The sequence below is a fragment of the Macadamia integrifolia genome, unplaced genomic scaffold (genome assembly GCF_013358625.1).
Source record: "Macadamia integrifolia cultivar HAES 741 unplaced genomic scaffold, SCU_Mint_v3 scaffold401, whole genome shotgun sequence".
In the NCBI taxonomy this organism is placed as follows: Eukaryota; Viridiplantae; Streptophyta; class Magnoliopsida; order Proteales; family Proteaceae; genus Macadamia; species Macadamia integrifolia.
This window is the reverse complement of record NW_024870043.1, coordinates 338,615-360,845: the sequence shown is the minus strand read 5'-3', so window position 1 is coordinate 360,845 and position 22,231 is coordinate 338,615. Positions and strand designations below refer to the sequence as shown.

The 22,231-nt window shown below is 36.8% G+C and overlaps 3 protein-coding genes across 10 annotated transcripts in view; 1 reads left to right on the top strand and 2 right to left on the bottom strand.

Moving 5' to 3' along the window:
* The first annotated feature begins 2,253 nt into the window (after positions 1-2,253).
* Positions 2,254-2,859, top strand: LOC122068468 (ethylene-response factor C3-like). Its single transcript, XM_042632322.1, has one exon. It carries the CDS (start codon positions 2,254-2,256, stop codon positions 2,857-2,859), a length of 606 nt encoding a protein of 201 aa, XP_042488256.1.
* Positions 2,860-10,325: 7,466 nt separating this feature from the next.
* Positions 10,326-16,239, bottom strand: LOC122068476 (urease accessory protein F). 7 transcript variants are annotated; one of them, XM_042632351.1, is made up of 3 exons: positions 15,858-16,239; positions 15,737-15,754; positions 10,326-11,858 (listed from the first exon to the last, which is right to left on the bottom strand). In XM_042632351.1, the coding sequence occupies exons 1-3, from the start codon at positions 15,916-15,918 to the stop codon at positions 11,116-11,118; spliced, it is 822 nt and encodes a 273-aa protein (XP_042488285.1). In that variant the 5' UTR covers positions 15,919-16,239; the 3' UTR covers positions 10,326-11,115. The 7 variants fall into 7 exon arrangements, with proteins under 7 accessions (XP_042488285.1, XP_042488284.1, XP_042488288.1 ...); XM_042632350.1 differs by having other exon boundaries at positions 10,326-11,863; positions 15,737-15,767; positions 15,858-16,238; XM_042632354.1 differs by having other exon boundaries at positions 15,715-15,767; positions 15,858-16,221.
* Positions 16,240-17,356: 1,117 nt separating this feature from the next.
* LOC122068471 (26S proteasome regulatory subunit 10B homolog A) overlaps positions 17,357-22,231 on the bottom strand; it is a 15,627-nt gene continuing 10,752 nt past the window's right edge. For both annotated transcript variants that reach the window (XM_042632338.1, XM_042632339.1), the window contains 3 exons: positions 19,941-20,132; positions 19,741-19,839; positions 17,357-17,715 (listed from right to left, as the gene is read on the bottom strand). In XM_042632338.1, the coding sequence (XP_042488272.1) occupies positions 17,641-17,715; positions 19,741-19,839; positions 19,941-20,132 (366 nt within the window). In that variant the 3' untranslated portion in view covers positions 17,357-17,640. The remainder of the gene's footprint in view (positions 17,716-19,740; positions 19,840-19,940; positions 20,133-22,231) is intronic.

Sequence of the window (22,231 nt, the reverse complement as noted above, 5' to 3'; positions counted from 1 at the left end):
TAAAAGCCGATCAGGTTCACGTATGAGAAAGATCTTGGTCCATAGATTTAGTATCAATTTTCTCTTTATTCATTTCATAGGTTCTAAATCCACAGACCAAGGATGTACGAAAACATTCTCGCATGTGAACCTGATCCGTTCACCAAATTTTCAAATCATTGTAGTTTTAGATTACTTGCAAATCTTTATGTTACTTGGACTAATGGTGCCAATTTGGTATTGATATCAAATACTGATATCAAAATCATACCGAATTACTGATAAGGTTTTGGGATGACAAAACAATATCTTTCCCACTTAGGGTTAGGTATGTGGTACCAGTTTTTAATACAACTATTTTCGTATCAAATATCAAAACCATATTGGTTGACACCTTTACGAAATAACAAATTTTCAAAACCATACCAGTTGACAACCTTAACTTGGCTGTGTTATGTATGCATTAACTCTAGATTGATAATGTATTCCAAAAATTTCACATCGAACGCAGCCTTAATTTTTAAACCTTCACTAATGATTTAAACGCCTTCAAATTGTAGTTGTATAGTTCATTCTCTTTAACCACAACTGAAAGTTGAGATCTCCAGGGGTGAGGTGCTCTGGATTACCAAAATGTTTTTTTTTTTTTTTTTGGGTAGTAGGACCTCCAAAATTAATGTTGAGATTCTGTGAGATGATAGATATACATTAAATAAATAATTGGTCCAGATGTTTAAAATCGTGCATAAAAAACTAAAGGCTATATATTTGGTATGAATTAATTAAGGATGTAAATTTGAAATCGAAACCGTTTATTCAAACCGAACCGAGTTGTTTACACCGAAACAGCAAACCGTTCAGTAAATGGTTCGATTTTAGGTTCAAGTTTAAGACCAATTAGTTAAATGGGTCGGGTTGATTTTAACCGTTTAACCCGTTGGTTTCAAACTGAATTGACACCGTAAAAATTAAACCGTTTAAACTGTTTAAACCGATCCAATTAACCCATATAACAATTAAATATTTGGTTGTTTTAAGAAAAACATTATGGTTTGATTTAGGGAAGAATTAAGGACCATAGAGGTTGTCCAACAGTCTATTCAATAATTTACTCCGATTATGAAGTTATGTTTGAAACGTTTATCAACGAAAGCAAATTTTAGTAAGCATGCAAGTAAACTAGCAAACCGATTGCTAACCGTATGGAATAAACCGCGATCAAAACCATTTAAAACCATGAAACCGACACCATTTAAAAACCATAGAACCAAAACCATTTACTAAATGGTTGCGGTTTCAAACAGTGCAACCGTTTTGTAAATAATGCGGTTTTGATTTTAGCCAAATAAATGTGAACCGAACCAAACCACACCGTATACACCAAAATCGAACCGATTAACACCCTTAGAATTAATGCATCATTAACCATAATGCATTCCAAGATACAAAACACAGGTTAAGATAATGGTGCACCAAAGTGTCCATTTCTTACGTTCTAAATAGCTTTCATGAAGTGTTGGACACAGACATGCATCATAACTTTAATTTTCTGGGAAACGTAGGCTCATATAAGTAAAATGTGGAAGACATAACACTACTAGCTAGTTACAATAACTAGCTATTTCTATATTCCATTAAATTCTACCTAGAGAAACTGGTTCTAATGCTATGCATTAATCCTGAAATGTAATCTGGGTCTGCCATAAACTTGAACATTTGCCCAAAAATTAATTAATCATTACCATATCCTAACTTAAAAGGATGGGTTTAACTGTTTAATTAATCCAATTCATTGCCACCCCTGACGTAGGGTACCACAGCCGCCTAACGTCATTTAAGCCCTATGGATTAACAATTTAATTAGGCCCACAACCTACGAAATTAATTAATTAAATATTGATGTGTAGATCTAATAATTAAGTATCTTAGTAAACAATTGAAAGTCCTAAAACATGCACACACTTCCTGGTCTATTGCTGCTTCCTGTTTGCTAAATTAAATGTCATTATCGCACTATTCACAATAACTACAACCAATTAGGTGCATGCATGATTCAAAAAAAAATATATGGCAAACCAATGTAACATACTAAATTTTCCTTAATAAATTCAAAACTGGTTTGCCCTCTCAATTGCTTCTTCTTGCCATAAAGATGACCTCAAGAGTATTGTTTTAGCTTTGACCCATTTGTGTACTCAACAGGGAGATGAAGCTTTGAAATTTTCATGTATATATATAGTGATGAAAAGTAGTGAATAAAACTCAAATTCCTCAATGGATTCTTCTTCCTTTGAGTCCCAAAATTTGGAGTTCTCTGAATGTCTTGCATGGGAAAGGCCTGATTTTGAGAGCAAATCTCTTCCCTTCAATGAACATGACTCACAAGAGATGCTCCTCTTGGATGTTCTCAATAAGGCTGCTGATCAAGAGTCTTTGGTTTCTGATTCCCCCACTACATCTATCCATAAAGAAACCAGTTCCAAGGAGAAGGAAAAACCCAAGAAAAAGGAGAAGACCTATATCGGTGTTCGAAGCCGGCCATGGGGAAAGTTTGCAGCTGAGATAAGGGATTCAACTAGAAATGGCACAAGAGTTTGGTTGGGAACTTTTGATAGTGCTGAGGAAGCTGCCCTAGCTTATGATCAGGCAGCATTGTCAACACGTGGACCACTAGCTGCTCTTAATTTCCCTATTGAAAAGGTTGTTGATTCTCTTAAAGAGATCAAGTACAGCTGCAATGAGGGATGTTCACCAGTGATAACACTTAAAAGGACACACTCCATGAGAAGGAAGTCCTTGAGCAGGAAAAGCAAAGAGAGGGAGGTGAGAATGGAAGAAGATGTTACAGACTTGGAAGATATAGGGGTAAATGACTCTTGAGTTACCTGTTAGTTATTATGAGAGTGCTAGCTAGCCCTTGTTGAGTTAAGATCACATATGTATCATCATCCTCTAGCTTTCTTGTTTCATTCATTGTTTTTCCTCTACTGTTCCCTTCCTATTCTTTGTTGTTTTTTTCCCCTTGACCAAAATGGAAACTATATCACATTAAGCATAAAGGGAAAGACCAAGACTAACAAAATTCTCCATAAAAATCAAAGGCAAAATGACCTAATTAATCAAGCTCCTTATCCACCAGTTCATGTTATATTTGAAGCTCCAAAAAATCTCCACAATTTTCTTTTCCCAATCTCATACACACAATTGTTTGTTAGAATCACAAATAACAAAAACATAAGTACCCCCTTGTGCAGATCTAAGCTTCCATCTCACCTAATTCAGCCTGTTCTTTTGTATCTTTATCTTGGAATTCAGTGATCCAACTTTAAGTTTTCGAATCAACTTTGCGCCATCCATTGTAATGCTCAAAAGATGTTGAAATCAGATCTATGTGTGGACTTAGCTTTTTCCATCTTTTGTAGAGATGAAAACAAATGTCCAGCCATATCCAGAACCACCCCTACAGAGACTAGGAGTCCTCCCATCTGTTCATCTTCCTCCCTATTACCTATCCACCACATTAATTTCATCAGGCAACCACCTTGTAGGGTCTATTCCTCTATTCTCAGAGACTAATGGATTTTTTTTTTTTTTTTCTTAAATCAAGGAATGGTTTTAACAGAAAAATCCTAACACAGATTGGACTTTGAAGAATTACAAAATGTCAGTTACTTGTCATTCTCAGGAAACAATTCACGGGTTCAATAATGCATTAATTCTTTCTGCCCTGCAGGTAATGTTAACTGCATGACTCTTAATCTTTTCTTTCTAACAAAATTCAATACATCACAGTTCCTTCCCAGTTCAGGAAATTGTATATCACTCATTTCTCTCAACCTTGGAAATTTCCTCTCTGGAAAATTCCCAAATGAACTTGAAATGACTACAATGGTTTCTACAGCTAGACAGCAGTCAGTTTGGCCCTATTTCAATTGTCACTCAGCAGCTTCAGGCCCTAGAGTTTCTGTACTTTAGGCTCTAACACATTTGAAGGAAAGATACCACAATTCATTGGTGAGTAAGGGGATGAATCTTTGATATGAGGCTGTATTCACCTACAACACTGGAATTGGCATACAATAGTAACAGCAGCAACAGTGAGCATTGACATATTGTATTTTTCCATGTATTTTGTTGATGATCTAAACATGGCTGTGATGGTCTGGAGTACTTTTCATATCTGTAAAATGATGTCTAGGAAATGTTTTCATGGCTAGAGTTATGAATTCCATAAACCAGCTTGGATATCAAATCAAGAAAACCATGTCAAAAGCAACACAAATCCCACCTGATGCAGTCCAAGGAAGAAGAAGGTTTGGTGATACTGTTCATAAGGAGTTGTGTGGTCCCCTCCATGAACAACTTTGGTGGAGGATCCTGTTCAAAGATCTTTGTTTGCCACTGGACTATTCTGTGGATCTAAATAGTAAGTTTCTATTTTGTTTAGTAGTTGTTTATTTCGAAGTTAGCAGTTTCCTTTTAGTAAGCAAATATGCTATACTAAGTACTTGTTATTTTGGGAATTTCATTTTTGTGGAGAATTCCTAGACTGTATTGTTTCTTAGTTGTTCAGGACTTTCTGAAGGAGCATTTTTCAACCTAATGATACATCCAATACCAAAAAAAGCCTTTTCTCTCATTACATTACTACTATTGGCCTGTTAGGTTCATTGTTCCATTATCATTTCACCATGATTCACACAGCTGACTAGTACCTATCAACTTTCTTATTGGATGTCTTTTCTTTTATCTTGGACCCGGTGCTTTTATGATCGAAGGGATTTGGAAAGAAAGGTTTGACTCCTTTTCGGTTCATAGTGTTTGTCATAGTCGGTGGACCCTGGTGCAACGGGAAGGTTGCTCCATGGTGACCAAGCAGTCACAAGTTCAAATTTGAAAACAATCTCTCTGCGAAGCAGAGGAGATGGCTGCATACATTATGACCCTCCCCAAACCCCGCAGTGGCTGGAGCCTTGTACACAGGATCGTATGCCTTTTTTTTTTTTTTTTTACTAATTTTTTGTTGTTTCCTTGTAGTAAAGGATCTCTCCCTATATTAGAGAGTTTCTATTTGGTTGGAATAGATCATAGATTACAAATAAAGAAGGGTATACTAGCCCACAGATTTTTGTTTTGGAAAACTAACTCTACCCGAGTATGTGCACTGTGGTGAGTCAGTCACAACCCTTGTAGTGAAGCAAGTGGCAACCCAAGGTAGTGAATCCTTGGTTTGGGACTAGTGGTTAAGCCTTTCTCACAGGCCATAGTTGGTGAAGCCTATGGTCATATCCCATTCTTCCCCCTTTTCTTTTCTTCTTCCTTATTGTTCTTGCATGATTTCCAGCAACTATTCTCCCTCAACCACGACCTTCTCTTTGGTGATTTTTAGACTTCTTTTGTGTTTTAACTAATCCTCTACAGTTTCTCTCCAAGTTCCTTTTATTTTCTATTATTTTTGTTTGCTGTTTCATGTCAGCAATTGGGTTATTTGACAACTTCTTAGTCTAAGTTTAATCTGTGATTTCAGAATATCTAATCATCAACTTAGATTTTATATTGGATATGCTGTTCCCTCCCCTTAAACTCCATTTGATCCAAACTTGAGCACCATCACACTGATGGATGGAGAGATATTCAAGTTTTCCTTGCTATTTTCTGGTTTTTTCTTGGTTTCTATTATCTGTCCATGCTGTCATTTTTCGATAATCTAACTGTCAGTCTGCTTTGGTATTTCACAGTTCGGTTTCATTTTCCCATGTGTGTGGATGTAGGGTACACTAGGAGGTAGCGTTATTTAAACCATATATATTAGTTTCAATCCCATCAGATTCGTGGTTTGCAAGTTCTAATCATCTTTAGTTTCTGTCATGCGATATTCCTAGTTTTCTGATTCATTGTGATTCTGGTTTTGTAGGCTTTCTAGTGTTCGTTTTGTTTTAACCTAGCCTACCCATCACCACCAGGTCAAGGGTAACGCAAGAATATGAAGAAACTTGGAAGTGAGAATGTTGAACAGCTTCAATGATATAGGATAAGTTTCGTTTTTGTAATTTTTTATGCCCCTTCAGTCCCTCCAGGGCGTATCTGACACTTGGGGAATTGCATACACCTCAAGGTCCTCCCAACCATTGGATGCGTGCTGAAGGATTGGAGAAAATGTGAACACATTTAAAGGTTCCAATGGCCTAGAAGCCTTTAAATTTTGATTGAAAAAAAATCAGCCCATTAGCTAAGGAGGACAACCAGTCTCAAAAGAGATCAGGTGACAACTTAAAGGGACTTAACAGAGAGGAGGTTGACTGGATACAGGGAAGGTCAAACTGCAGACAACCACCCAACCTCTTAAAATACTCCAACGTCCATAAAATGGTTATTTCTTGTATCTAGCTTCGGAGTATATTTAAGACATGTTGGACACACCTCAAACCACCCATCTAACATACCATAATTTGGTTTTTATCATATCCTAGGGGCTTATAGTTTGAGCGAACTATTTGTGCACTTCATTTGTATATCGAGCCTATCAAGAGGTTCAATTCTTTTTTTGTATTTCATTCTCACTGTAACCCTTAACCCTAGACCCTAAATCCTAGACTATAAACCTTATATCCTCTCTCTAAATCATTGGTTGGGGATTTTAAAAGAGGATAAAGATCCTTTGATTTTGAAATTGGATGATCTAAATTCTTCCCTCGAAATGTTTACATGTGCAAAGAATTTAAATCTAATTCTTGGTTGAGGACATTTTATAAATGATAGAGTTGGAATTGGCCATGTTGCTCCTCAAAAGAAAAATCCTTTGATATTTGTTCCTATAGTTGTTCCAATGCATTTTTCTACTATATCTTGCTCTTATTGTGGAAGAAGAATACATAAAATATGAATATCCTCACAAAAAAACTAACTGCATGGACCCAAAATGAAATGGGTACCAAAACCCACTTAAGATGTTTCCATGCCTAGGTTTGCCTAGAGCACAATAAATATAAAAAATAATAATAATAATAATAATAATAATAATAATAATAATAAATTGTGGTACATGAATAGTGAATGCTCTAGACACATGGTTGGAGATATAGAAAAGCTTACATCATTCACTAGTATCAATGGAGGCATGATCACTTATGGTGACAATGCAAAGAGTAAGATCATTGGGAAAAGCCATATAGGTGAAGGTTCCTCTCCCAAAATTGAAAATGTTTCAATAGTTGATGCCTTGAATGTCCAAGATCAAACCATTTGTCGCAAAAAGAGTTAAAATGTTTATATGTAGGCATGAATGATCTTATGCAACAAAAGGTTAAATGTGATGGAAGAAAATAGTTAGTTATGGCATAGATGACTAATAAATGCTAGCATGAACTTACTAAGAATATTGTCTCATAAAGATCTAGCCATCATTTTACCTAATATAGACTTCTAAAAGGGTAAGCAAGGAACAGTTTTTTAGCAAGGTCGGGAATGCAGTGTCAAATATTCAATGTAATCCACAAGATCTATTTTCATCTACCAAAAAATCAGAAAAAGGGATTTTTGTTCAAGGATGAAATGTTATTGGAATTGTCCATATCTAGTTCATCTTTGATATGATGAAATACAAGAATGAAATCTTATTGGAATTGTCCCTATCCAGGTTATCCTTTGGAACCATATCAAATAGGATGAACTGAGACGGTATTTTATATAAACATTCTTAATATTATACCTTGAAGAGAACTCGAACCTCCACTCTTTAGCATGAGATTTCGTCTCGCATGTCTTACTGTTTCACCACCAGTCATTTGAAAATAGAACTCGACAAACCAGTCAAAATATATTTTAATGCCAAAAAAAACACATCCACAAACCATCCACTTGAAATTAGAAGAACATAATGCATCATTCTCCCCATGTCCATTTGAATCATGTCTGATAGGTCGTAATGGTGAAGGCCAACAATTCTAACCCTATGGTAGGGAAAAGTGTGATGATATACTAAGTATTTCTCGAAAACAATTAGCTAGCTTAGCCATGCATAGAAGAACTAATTTTCTACTAAGTCGTTTCTCTTTGTTCATCAATATATATATATATATATATTTCTCGAAAATGTGATTTGATTGATGGGATATGATATGATACTTATGAGATCGATGATATTGATGAGATTCGTAGTAATCCAATAATCCGAAGGATCCATGGCTTTGAGAATTTAGAGATAGTACCATTGAAGTACGAAGTAATGGATGTGTCGAAGCAGGAAGTACTATGTGGTGTACTCATACTCAAATTTCTAATCAATATATTACTTAAAGTGTTAATAAAAGACATTCTTTGACTGTGTACTACAGTGTTTTAGTGCTGAAACTAGCCGCACAGGGCATTTTGAAACATCAACCCAATCAAAATCTGGATCTAGATAGATGATTCTTTCAAAACAAATCCCTTTCTAAATTTGGAAATCAGATTAACATGCGGGAGCCTCATGCATCCAGACCTCGTGCATGCGGGAGCTTCATGCACCAGGTACACCCTCTTTATTCTTTTAGGCAAACGTGTGTTTTGATGTTTTTCACATATATTTTATATTACCCAATGTTAAAACTATCTGACTTCGTCATGGATAGATATTCTGATAACAAAGAGCGTAGACATCGGCGCAACAGTAAGGTTGTTTTATTATAATCTATTGGTCAAGAGTTTGAATCAAGAAACAGCCTCTCTACGAAGCAATGATAAAATTCTGTACTTTATGAGCCTCTCCAAACGCTACAGTGACGGAAACCTTGTGCACTAAATATACCCTTTTATACATATTCTGATAACATTCTCTGTGAACTCATGGCAGATTTGCATTTCCACTGATGATGTTTTCACCAAAATTTTATAGTGATGTTTTCATCAATTTTTGAAAATTGAGGCAACCCATGACCGATGCTCAGTGGCCTTTCCCCTTTTAAGTGGGAGGAACCCACCACTTGGTGTGATATAAATAAAAATAGCCCTTCTATCACCACTAGTACGAAGGGAAGGGAAACGCATCCTTCAAAAGGACCTTTTAAGACTTCATAGCTACATGCACTAAGCTTGAAACGAAGAAAGCTCTCATCCCACACCCATAGAAGAGAGAGACAACCCAACTGAACCCTCTATTTCCCCATATATCCTAATAAGTCTAGGTTGACATCTATGACTTGTTGATCAATAATCAAAGGCCTACCCTTGATTCAAGATCATACTACAGTTTGAAATCAATATAACGATTATAATTTTACATTTCAAATATTCTATAAATTAAAGAATATGATTTCGAGCTTTTTTTCTCTCCTATGGAGTAAAAGGTAAGGTTACATAGATTTGTCCCTCCCAGACCCTGCAGTAATGGAAGCCTCGTGCACCGGGTTGATTTGAATTTTTTTATGCCATGGGCCACGAAGCCTCCTACCTATACTAGAAAAAGGGAAAGAAGAGAAGAAGAGGAAGATTCATAGTTCACCATTACAGACCTAAACTTTATTATTTACACAAAAGACTGTCAATGACTAAAATATTCCAATAAGGGTTTGATCAATTAATAGCCAACAAACCAATAAATCAAATTCCTCTCAACTGCACTCCATCACTAGCCTTTCTAATTATCCTTTCAAATTTCATCAAATTCCATTACCTATGACCCTAGTTTCTTAATTCAAAAATTTGAAACATTAATATGGATATATGACTGAACCCTCTACATCAGTACTACATATCTAAGTAACAAATATAACCCTAGTTGAGAATGTAGGACCACACTTCTTATATCACTGATAGGACTTGACATCCATGATAAAAAATAAAAAATAAAAAAAACCTTGTCATAGTGTATAATTTCAACTTATACTAAACTTGGCATGCTTGGTTCAGTGGAGGATACATTCTCTTTGCATACTGCCACATTTAATGTACAACACGAAATGCTCGACAGATTACGGAATTAATGTAGTTGTATGAGCAGCATTTCTTTGGGATCAAATGGTCAAATATAACAGCATTAAATTAAGACATACCAGTAGATGCCACTAATGGAAAAAGAAAAATTCTCTCTTTCAAATGAAGAAACATTACGTTCACTTCTTGCTCAAACTTCCATCTACTTATAGCTATGATAAAGTAAGAGATCAATGCTTAAATGTTAATATCGTTCGAAAAAATAGTATTAAAAATTTTTCTATTTCAACCTGCATCTTTACATTGTTTGACCAACAGCAAGAGTGTTGCAAGTTACCCCACTCTCTATTAAGAGAAACAGCCTACAGGAAAAGAAAGAAAAGGAAAATGAGAAGCGTAACGAGTGGCAAAGGGCTCAGACAAATACCTCCACAATATAGGGCAAGTTCCCAAAAGGTTAATTTTGAAAGTAGAAGCTCAGGATCATTATCTAATGATCCAGCAGGAAGAAAATAAATCCAGTTATCATAGAAGTGTGCAATTATGACAACTCAAATCCAACTAATCTCAGCAGATAAATTTAAATGAAGATACAATTTTGTCGGAGGAAAATGTGTTTCTGAGCTGCAAGGTCAGCAGCAACCATTCACACTCTGGAAGTCAATCGATCACCATCAAAGGGGAAGAGTGAAACTGCTGAAGGCAAGACCTTCGTGAGAAGCTAAGGTTAGAAAAATCATGAGCCAGTGTATGAACATAATAAGTACTAATATTTCTCTGCATATAGCATCAACCACTCCTTGAATAATGATCTGCATATAGCATCAACCACTCCTTGAATAATGATATGAATATCCCAGTACATGCTAAGTGAACAAGGAATATCCACAATCTGATACAAAAGGATGATACTACATAAGTGATGTATCTACTGTTGTTCAACCATCGATATTCCCATTCCCATGATATAATAGCCATAGATAAAAGCAAATATCCTTACCTCGACATGGAGGAAGAAGCAGCGAACAATCCAGCCCATGCTTAAAACCAAGAATTCATGATTCTTTCATCCAAACTCAATTATCCAACACCAAAATTTGCTTCCATTTTACCAGTGAACTGACTGGTAATTAGTAATTTCCAAATAACAGAATATCTGAAAGAGCAAAGCCCCCAGACTCAGTTGAGAAGAAAGAGGCATATGAAACAATGCATATCTTCAGTTTTCTAAGAGCAGAAAAGTCTAGAAAACAAGTAACTGTGACATCCCTGCACAGTATCAAGCAATGGAGATGTCTGACATGCATCCTCAACAGGACGGTCCATCCATTTCTTCACTATGTTTTCAGCAACATGAGCAATCTGATGCTGCAAAACAGCAGCACCCAAAGGCCCAACCAGATTCAGCCTAGTGGCTGCAGAAATAATATCTCTCATTGTAATAAAAATGTAAGCCCTTTGAGAAGTCCCACTGCCAATACCAAGAACTCCACATATAAGCCCAAAAACAGTAGCATGGTGGAAAGAAACAGTCCCAGTACCCAATAGTGTATCTCTCATTCTTTTAAGAGAAGGAACCTCAGAAAATACAGAGGCTGCTATTCTCAGTAGAGCAGATCCTTGTGAAATAGATGCCTTTCTACTCACTTCATTTGTTAGTGTTGCATTCAAGACCTTATCAAGTTTTGAATAGGTCTCCATGTTAGGCAACATAGTTGCAGTATACACAAAAGGAAGAAGTAGGCTCCCAGTGTTCTCCAACACATGGATAACATAGGTTTTGAGATCTTCTGGCCCTGATATAACTCGAGCTTGAATAGCAGCCTCAAGACCAAAAGAATGAGCAAAGCCACCTGTTGGAAGAATGGAATCAAGCAGCTGCCATTGACTCCATTGTAGAATATTTTCCGAAGATGCAAGAACCCCATTGACCTTATTTGGTTCAATTTCAGACTCCATTGGTGAATTGGCTATTCTGACATTAACAGGGGGGAAAAAAAAAAGTATCAGCCAATAATTTGAACAGAAATTTGAAGGCTGTGAAACATATTGAATACGGTATCAAAATAAACTGTCATTAAATCTGTCATTGCTTTAATCATTTTACAAATGATAAAAGGCATATGTGCACATGTGCTACACATGAGATGCCATTATCCAAATTGACACAAATCACTTGCATCAAGACTGAGCAGACAGGTTGTTCGTAACCATCTGATAGATCACCCAAGTCCATTTTATGACATTACTTTGGAAAATGGATAAAAATAGTAAATGGTTCCAGAAAATAGAAAGGTAGCAGAAATTTCAATTGGGAACTTGCAATATATCAGTTTATCCAATCTATTGCACAGCCCATCCTCTTCCATTTCTCAGTTTCTCTCATCCTCCTCACCTTTCTCCTTCTTTGGTTCCGGTTGCCACAGCTATTAATTTAACTACCCACGAGACCAAGATCTTGCAATTCAGAGTTACACTAGGAGAGTGATAACCAATCTACTGAGGGGGTGTTGATCTGTAACGGGATTCTATTAGATTAGTAATCCTAATCCAAGTCTATTTGTTTAATTAGGAGTTTTATTTAATTATATAAATGATTAAGCACTCATGGCAATCACTATGTTATAATTAGATGATATTAGAAAATCCATTATTAGACAGAGTCAATTTCTTAGTTGTTATGGGTAATCTTATTAGAGTCAAAAGTCAAATTCATGTAGGTGATAGGTCATAAGAGTCTGATAATAACTTATATATTATGGCTGTAATTCAGAGAAAAGGATAGGCTGCTTGATCTCTAAGAAAACAAAGCAGACTTGGGAAACAATGAACAGACATGAAAAAGACAGTAACTAGATAGCAGATTAGGAAAGCAAGAAAACAGAAATAAAAAATATGGCAAATAGAAGAAAATTGATAAAGCGAAGAGGAAAGGATAATGGGAGAAATCTGATAAACTCATAAAAGCAGGTAATGTGAATCTATTAGCCACCAAGCCCTGGTGGAGTATGGTATAACAACAGACCTATCAAACAGAACCAGAACTTCATAAATCTCCAGCAGAATATAAGATCTAACTGAGATTGAAAGTAAAGCAAAAGAAAAAGGGCAGAGATATAAGATCTATTAACTGGAGAAACTAAACTGAATTTCAATGGTCATATTTATAAAATAGTGATGACAGAAGTTGGAGGCTGTACCCCAGGGTCCCCTCCTCACATGTCAAGTTTCAGCTCGGATAGAGTTCACCATGTGGCAAAATAAAGCATCAAAAAGTTCGGACTACCAAATGGGCACACAGGTTACCAAGAGGATGGATGTACATACATGGAAAGGTAAAGGATTGAATTTGAGGGTGGTATTTAACAAGTGCCATATCTAGATCATTTCTTAAATATCCAATAAGCAGAATTGCAACATCACCCTTCCACGTGGCACAGTTGGGTGAGCAGACTAGGTAAATTAATATGATTTATACGAACCAAAGTGCCTCTCACTTTTATGGAATTCAGAAAAGACCTTTACCTAAATTCTATTTCAACTCAGGAATCCCAAATAACAAAGAAGACATCAAAACAGGCCTCATGCAAAGTCCATTCTCAACTCCAAATATAACTAGGACTTCTAGAAAACTGAAGTTTAACAATAAGAATCACCATCTCCTAATCATTCTAAGACTGACTGAATTAATAAATAAACTCATAAGAAATAAACTCAGAGCAGAAAATTAACAAGGATATTGACCAATAACTTGGACTAGTTAAGCGATTCCTACTAAAACTAGGGATCCAATGATAAAGCATCTCTCAATTGGTTGCATTGGATAGACCGAATTTGGCATTCTGTGCCTAAAAGAGGGTTTAGAAGGCCTAAATAAGCTTTATGTTAGCTGATATCTAGGTTGGACCTCTTTTTTTGAAGGATCACATTGTAATGGGACTAATAATCTATGAGCCCAAAATTGGGGATTAAAGTTAGTATACATGATTAGTAGTAGGGTCCATATTTGAGGTCTCGACCAGGCTAGTTTGGGTCCTAGAAGCTATGTTTTCAGTTTTAGATTGGGGTCAGACAGATCAACACCTTTTGGTTTTTTATCTGTTGTAACCCAAATTTCACTGGGACTGAATTGCCCCATGTCTTCTTCCACCAATGTAGATAAAGGCAGTGGTAAAATTGGAACGTGGCCTGATAATTTAATTTTGACCCAATTTGAACTTTTGACTCAAACCAGAGGGCACTAGCATCTCTTTTAGGTAAAGCCAGTGGCAGAATTGGAATGTGGTTCAATTTGGGCATGTGTTTCGGGATCAGCTACGAAGATACCACACTAGCATACTATGTAAATTTCATCTTATTACCAAAGCCACCACATTAGTATGCCAAGTAAATCGTAACTGATTTGCACCCAAAAAGATGACAAAATCCAGAAAAGGCGTGATAGCTCACTTGATCACACTGATCGCTCCACTTGTGTGTTCTGGGAGGAAGGGTTCAGGTTCAATGAACTGAATGAGCAAGAGCTGTTTAAGAATGAGGCAGAACATCGCTCTACGTGACGGCAAAGAGAAAACAGGATACTGATCCAGTCAGAAGTAAATTATTTATGAGCGGAAGTAGAAGCAAAATGAGATTCATCCTGGATTGAATGGGTTAGTGCTCTATATCTGATCTGTGTTTTTCCTATTGTTACGAGAAATCCCTTCCTGATCAAATCAACCCAAAAAGAAAAAAGGATAAATCCAAGCTCCTAACTTCAATCGCAGCTTGATTTTTTGTCAAGTATTCATAAACCCACCCTCTTCTTTCCCATCCATTTGAATAAGACCAACAACAAAGCCTTATCCCAACTAAATGGGGCCGGTAGCCCATTTGAATAAGACCTTCTATGCTAATCTCATATGGCCACCTGGGCCCATCGCACCTTTGGTGGGAGGAGTTAGATGAAAAGAGAACAAGAGCCTATGTATATTTACCTTGAAGAAAACCATTGCTCGCAATCTCAGCAACTCCATTCAAGCTAGTGTTACTACCAACAGAATCAAACCACCATAATAGAAATCACTGAATTTTGGAATCAGGAGCAGATCGGAATATTGAGCGAAACAAGAAACGAATAAAGCAAGGTATTCACAATCAGAAACATTGAAGTTAAGGTGGTTTCAGAATTACGGGTATGGAGGAGACCAAGAGCAGCATGTTCGAAGAATCTTCAATTCCAGAGACAACAGGACAGAGGAAAAAGCTCATGCCCATCAAAGAGGATGTAAAATCGAACGTGGTTTTATGAACTCTATAGTTATGGAATTTGGGGTGGGAGGCTCAAAGAGAGAATAGAAACGAAAAGCCAATCGTTTTAACAAAGGGGAAACCAAGTAACAACGAACAGAACTCATAACCCAGAAACCTATAAAACCAATCATTTTAGTTTAGAAAAAGCCAAACCACAATTTCAACCATTAAGAAATCATCCGTTCCCAATTTTGCTAGCCTATGGTTTCAAACTCTAGGACTGAACCGCAACAGAAAAGTTATGGGAAAAGGGTGGGTTTGGCTAGTGTTTTAGACAATACAAGAAATTAGAGGAAAGTAACCAAGAAACCCAAAATTCGAAGCAAGAGAAGAAGAGTATAATCAATCTAATCTGATATTCAGAACTGAATAAATATGATAACGAACAGTGTGAAACAAAATATATATAATTTAAGGGTTAAATTCTGATCTTAGATATGACAGATGAAAATAATAATAGATCAGTAAATAAGAAACAGGAAGCCGAGGATGTGATATATGAAGAAGAACATGGATTAAGAAGGAGAAACTGACCTCTAAACCTGCGATTTCTTACCTGAATATGGCTGCAAGCCTGCAACAGTGGCCTGCGATGTAGTTTAGAATGAATGAATAAATAAACTGAGAAAGAACGATGAATCAGCCAATGTAAATAGCTTTGTAGGAATCAATATTACCAGAGACCCCAATAAACCAGTGCGAATTCCACTGGGTTGGGATTTCTACTCTCCAATGCATTATTTTTTCTCTATGGATCTCTTGTTCTTATTATAAGATTATTATACGATTGTGATTGGATCTGCATATGTTTGGGAAAAAATAAGAATCTTCTTCTTTGAGAATAATGAAAAAGGGAAGTCTTCAATTGAAACATGAAAACATGACTAAATTGGTCCTAGGTACTCTTCAAAACGGAGTGGAAAGTCTTGAATGAGAAAATGAATCCGATGACTCCGAAAGAATTGAAGGAGAAGTTGTATGAGGTGAAAATCTCATGTACGATTCATAGAGTGGTAAAGTTGCCGAAGTACCCGTGAGATCACTTTCTGATCTCTGGCTCTATGGAGAGGAGTCGAAACCTTAAATTTCACTCAAATTTGCATCTAAATCCTTTAGATTTGAGAAGTAAAAATATGTCTAAAAAGTATCATTACTAAATATTGATGTTAAGAGTATTGGCAAGAGCATGTGCTAAGAGGTTAGTGGATCATCTCTTATCACATGGGTGCGCGAATGTGTATTTAGTGTGTCCCTCTCTCCCTATCATTCTCTTTTTCCCCTTTGGTTGCGCGAGTAAAGTCTCTTCAAAAAGTTCTTTGGAAATAATAATAAAAAATATTAAATATTGTTGAGATTTAACAAATTTTAAGTAGTTGGTACAATCATGTCACAGTTAAGGATTTCGAAAATTTCCTTTCAAAATTGACAAATTTATATTCTTTCGAATCATTACTTTATAAAGTTCTAAATCAGTCAGCATTATAAGCTTTAAAGGGACAATAAAAATGTCTTCGTCCTACCAAACACTGATCAAAGTAGCATTTTATTATGGTTTGTGTTCTACCAAAAAAAGGATTATGGTTTGTGTTGCATTAGAATGGCAAGTATCGGAAGTGAATTAAATGGATATTAACATGGATGCTCGACTTTTCATCACCCTCCTATACGCTTTTGACTGAATGTCATACAAGAAGAGCCACGAGATGTCATGGCAGATTGATCAATGCTGAATGAATTCATGATATGGTCACTAGGCATGCAAACTAGTGCTATGATGCATTTAGGATAGGAAGGGCATGTTAGCACCAAATCCACATCCTCTGTAACAAACGGTGATGTACAATGAACATCAGAAGGCTAAGAGCATCTAGACGTGCGCCCCAAAGAACTCCCAGCCACCCAATGTTCACGCCAGGACCAAGCACTACTAATTAATGTAATGGAACATATGAGAACATTATCAAAACATTGTAAAACAACTTAGGAGGAAATATGATTACGTGGAACAATTCGATATTGATATTTGTCTTGAATTATTATTGTCATAATGGACTACCATGTTTCCAAATGACACAGGAATGTATTCTACCACATAGATAGAAGATGTATCCATCCCGATCGTGGATGAGACATGATGGTCTAGAATCTAAATTACCACGCATCAAATTTCAGAATCTAATTCAAACAAATACTCCTTGTATTGGTATGCATGTGTATTAGTACTCTAGAAAATATTGTGCATTCTCCCAACTATGAGCGGGACATACAACATAGATTAAAAAATAGATGATTCATAATCTTATTGTGATTTTTGGAAACATTATATTCCTTTGTTACATGGATAACTACCCTTTTGCAAGTATGGAGTTTTCGAAGGAGGATAGGGACCGCAGCATAAGAGAGAACATGCAATGCCCCAGCATTCCTGGCTTTTACCAATTGAGAGCATGCACGTTCCACTCAATCCTTCCCAAAGTCTGCATTGTAGTGAGCACTTGATTCAAGCTTCTTTGCTTCATTCAGCTTCCGCACAGCCTGACAATGGCAAAGAGATTAATTAGTAAACAATCAGTAAGTCTCCAAATTGGGGACCAGGCTGGATTATGCAAGAGATACCATATGAATGAATACACCACACCCTACTCTAACCTGCTCCAAACCCCCCCCCCCCAAAAAAAAAACCAGTAGGAAGGTTATGGTTATCAAAATATTTCTTGAGAACGAGACCAACCAATGTGGTGAACTCACTGGGTATCTCCACTTTGATTCAAGTCAACCAATCTAATGGGAGAACAACATTTGGTTTTCATTAGACAACCATAACCATCAATTGGAACTGTCCATTGTTCCCTGGCCTTCACTCACCGAAGCAAATAATAATATTGAAAACGGAATTGCCCATATTTAGAGTCTGCCCAAATTCTGATTTTCGTATCATATGGTTAAGTTGAAGGAACGGAGATTTAGAAAGTAGAGACCCTCCTCCAACATGGAAGACACTTGGGCTCCTGCCAAATTGTTGAATGGCGAATGATGTTTTATGCAAAATACCGACAGATCAAGCATTAGATTGAAGGGTGTGTTAAAAATGTCATTTCCTTTTTCTTGTTAATGGCCCATGTGTTTTTTAATTGAACCAAGAAGGATTGTAGACAGGTAAGGAGAATTTTTCTTTATGAATAACAACTTTATTGACTTGAAATCTGAAATATATGAAGTGAAGATTTCCCTCCTGTAGTTGGCTAATGACACCATTGCGTGTTTTGTGAAAGCTAGTTTTGATGTTGTGATGATGGAGGCAAGTATCAGCAGAAAAAAAAAAGCATGCAGGTAATGGGCCTCATTAAATGAAACTAGGACTTCGATTTCTCAAGGCAGCATAAAATTAACAAGAGTAATATGGAACTACCACAAAATAGAGCTCAGAATAAGACTCCGAGGATAATTTCAATAACTAATAAACTACCAATCCAGACATATCAAACAGCGCAGAAAAAATAATTTTCTCATTCAAGCACGGAGATGTGATTCTTGTGAGGTAAGAATTTTGAGGAAACAGGGCTTAGAAGCAGCAGAGATATATTGAGTCTTAATAATGCAGCTAACTGTCTGATAAAGAATCGCTTAATCTCAGCACTAAAAGTTACTAACCAGGAACTAGGATAGCAATCTAGCAAAGGGACAACATGAACAGGCTTAGAAGCAGCAGAGGTATATTAGGCTTACGGTGGGGTTTTTGGGGTAAAAAAAACAGAGGTTTCAAGTGTTTTTGTAGCTAGGGTGAGAAAAAAATCTGGTCGGTGAAGGGAATACAACAAATCTGGTCACCGAAGAACATTCTGAAAGTTCTTAACTTTCCCCGCTTTGGAAAGTGAGACATTACACATATATCAAGGGACTATCTGAAAAGAAACTTAACTTTCAGGTAAGTAGTAAGCAGTAACTTGGAATCCATATCAAAAAGTAAAATCTTGGGCCCTAAGAAACTTTCTTAACATAGAGAATACTAGGGCACTAAGGTACTACCCAATAGCAAAAGGACAAAAATACTATCGCCCCCCAACAATTTAAGAGATATCTTGATCCGAATAATGCCCCCAAAAAATTGCATTATTATCCCAAGGAAATTAAAAAATAAATAGATAAACTTGAAACCCCAAGTTTGAACTAGAAGCAGGCCAAAAGTTCAAAATAACTAAACCCCTTGTTGGTCGGTTTCCATCACTGGGAAGATCATATTAAAAGAAGGGTCCTTCTAAGTGTCACTATGCCCAGTGAAGAAGATCACTTCACTAACTTTTTCTAATACATTGCCTGATACTAGTACTTGCTCAAGATCAGGTTAGCTCCCTCTTGGTGAATTAGAACCAAGTAAAGAAGCCCAGATGTATTACAGAACCTAGATGGTTAGATCTGCTCATCTAAGTTAAGAGATCTATCAGATAATGACAAATAAACACATTGGGAAGTAAAAGGTGTCACATAGCAAAGTGTCGAATTTTCCATGAATGTGCTCCAAGTCCCATCAAAGTACAAGTGACTTCTAAAGAGAGAACATACCTTCATAAAATCTTCATGGATAACGTAATCACGTTCAGCACGAATTGCAGACATCCCCGCTTCAGTGCAGACATTCCGAAGATCAGCCCCATTGAAACCCTGCACAGTTGATGCAGAGGCATTAAATTTGCAAGTAAGAAATGTGACGCACACAGAATCATGCCGATAGAATTCACAGAAGTTGGAAGAGCATGTCTTACCTCTGCAAGTTTTACTACAGCCTCATAGTCGATCTCACCATGTTTTGCAATTCCAGCAGCGTGGATTTTTAGGATTTCCATTCGTGATTGCTCATTAGGCAATGGAATCTCAATTTTCCTGTCTAGACGTCCTGGGCGGAGAAGTGCAGGATCCAGTACATCAGGTCTGTTTGTTGCCATAATCATTTTAACCTGTCACATTTGAGCAATGCTGAAATTTGCAATTGCTTTGGTATTCTTAAAAATATACAAAGAATTAAACAGAAACAAATTCATATAAGAACATCTGCAAGCAAATTTCAACAAAATGTGCATGCATTTATTCATCTAATGATACTCTCTTATAAAAGACATTCTAATTTCTAATCAATATCATAGCACCACAGTCGCAAGACACATTTAAGGTAGATAAAAGAGTGACACACAATCAATTAAAGGTAGTTTACAGAAAACAAAGGGCAACTCGAGTAATCATATACTTTGAAGTTTTCTAAGAAGAGATTGTGAAGACCTACGTGCAATTCTGCATTGATTGGGGAATATGGAAGATGGTTTTGCTTGACATGTATTAAGAGGGCCCTAATGTCTAAAAATAAATGTGCATCCAGTTGTTAAATTAATTCAAGCCCGGTTCAAAATTTGTCTGATTTTTCTAATACTCGGTTATGGACTTCTGTTTTAAATGTTGTTACTGGGCCCAAATTTTAGGTTCATAGGGGGTATACGAGATTACTGTAATAGTGTCTTAAGTGTATGAATTAGATAAGGATACTTAAGTGTAATAGAGTTCTGTTTTGAGTCTAACTTATGTTAGTTTAGTTAATTAGTGTTTAATTCCATTAAGTTGCTTAGTGGTTAACTAGTTCTGCCAGAATTTGTTTGAAGTTTACTCAAACACTACTTTCGAGTTTTTTTTTATCCAAGGATGTAACCCCTCCCAACCTCGGATCAGAATCGTCTGCGGGGAGGGACTTTGGCGGACACCGGCAGAGACCATTTAGGATGATGACAAGTGTACTTTAACACGTGGACGGTCAGATGCGTGGATGATTTAGGAGACGGGCTTTAGCTATTTGGGTCTGATATTGTCGCAAAACCCTACCTTTTCTTCTTCTTTTCCCTCCTTCCTCTCTTCTATTCGAACGATTTGCTCACCGATCAGAAGCCGATCTTCTGTGAAAACCCTAGGAGGACGGACTTATCTTTTCCCCCTTTTTCTTCTTCTTCTCCCTCCTTCCTCTCTTCTATTCGAACGAAGATAGCAGATCGTTCGGAAATTTCCATGTCTTCCAATGGTGGAGGGGATGTCAAGTATCAAATAAAACAAAATCATTGAAAGATGGTTAAATTCTCTCTGTTTGTGTTGCAGAGTTCTCCATATATGCAGCGATTACCGTCTTCTGCTAGGGAAATCTGCATGTAAATATATGATCTCCAAAATTTTAATTTCGTTTTGCTAGTTGGGTATGAGAATGAATTAATGAAATCGTCTTTGCTTGTTAGCTTTGTTAGTAAATAATTAGTAAATGATTAATCTGAGTAGTTATGGGCGAATGAGAATGAAATCGTCATTGTTACTATACTAAATAAGTTTGTTGCCATTATTATAGTTGTCTTCGTTTTGAAATTGATGCTGGATTTCTTTCTTTTCAATTAGGAAAGAGGAGAGGAAGAAGAAGAAGAATCATCAAAATATGAATTGAGGAGCAGAGGACTCTGCCTGGTACCAGTTGCATGCACAGTAACGGAGCTGATTACTGGTCGCTTGCCATGGCATCCAACTCCAACCCCAAACAATGAATCCTCCCCAGTGCTCACAGACATGCAGAGCCATGGATGCACAGAAAAATCCCACGAAGAAGAGCTGAACACTCTCTATCTTTGAGTCTGTATGTCTGTGAGCACTGGGGAGGATGAGTCCGTCCTCCTAGGGTTTTCACAGAGGATCGACTTCTGACCGGTGAGTAAATCGTTCGAATAGAAGAGAGGAAGGAGGGAGAAGAAGAAGAAAAGGGGGAAAAGACGGTTATGCGACAATAGGCCCGAATAGCTAAAGCCTGTCTCCTAAATCGTCCATGCATCTGACCATCTATGTGTCAAAGTACACGTGTCATCATCCTAAATGGTCTCCGCCAGTGTCCGCCAAATTCCCTCCCTGCAGACGATTTTGATCCCCAAACCCCCCCCCCAAAAAAAATTACAACAATAGAATAGAATTTTAATAGAGAAAAGTGTATAAACTGTGAGCTCTTCTCCCCTACCCTTTTTTATCTCTCTCTTTTTTTTTTTTT

Excerpts from the sequence above, each read along its gene's own strand:
- LOC122068468 (XM_042632322.1), top strand. The coding sequence starts at position 2,254 with ATGGATTCTTCTTCCTTTGAGTCCCAAAATTTGGAGTTCTCTGAATGT.
- LOC122068476 (XM_042632350.1), bottom strand. The coding sequence starts at position 15,918 with ATGCATTGGAGAGTAGAAATCCCAACCCAGTGGAATTCGCACTGGTTT. Across the intron at positions 15,768-15,857 it reads CTGGTTTATTGGGGTCTCTG|GCCACTGTTGCAGGCTTGCA; the intron begins GTAATATTGATT and ends ACTACATCGCAG. Across the intron at positions 11,864-15,736 it reads AGGCTTGCAGCCATATTCAG|AATAGCCAATTCACCAATGG; the intron begins GTAAGAAATCGC and ends TGTTAATGTCAG.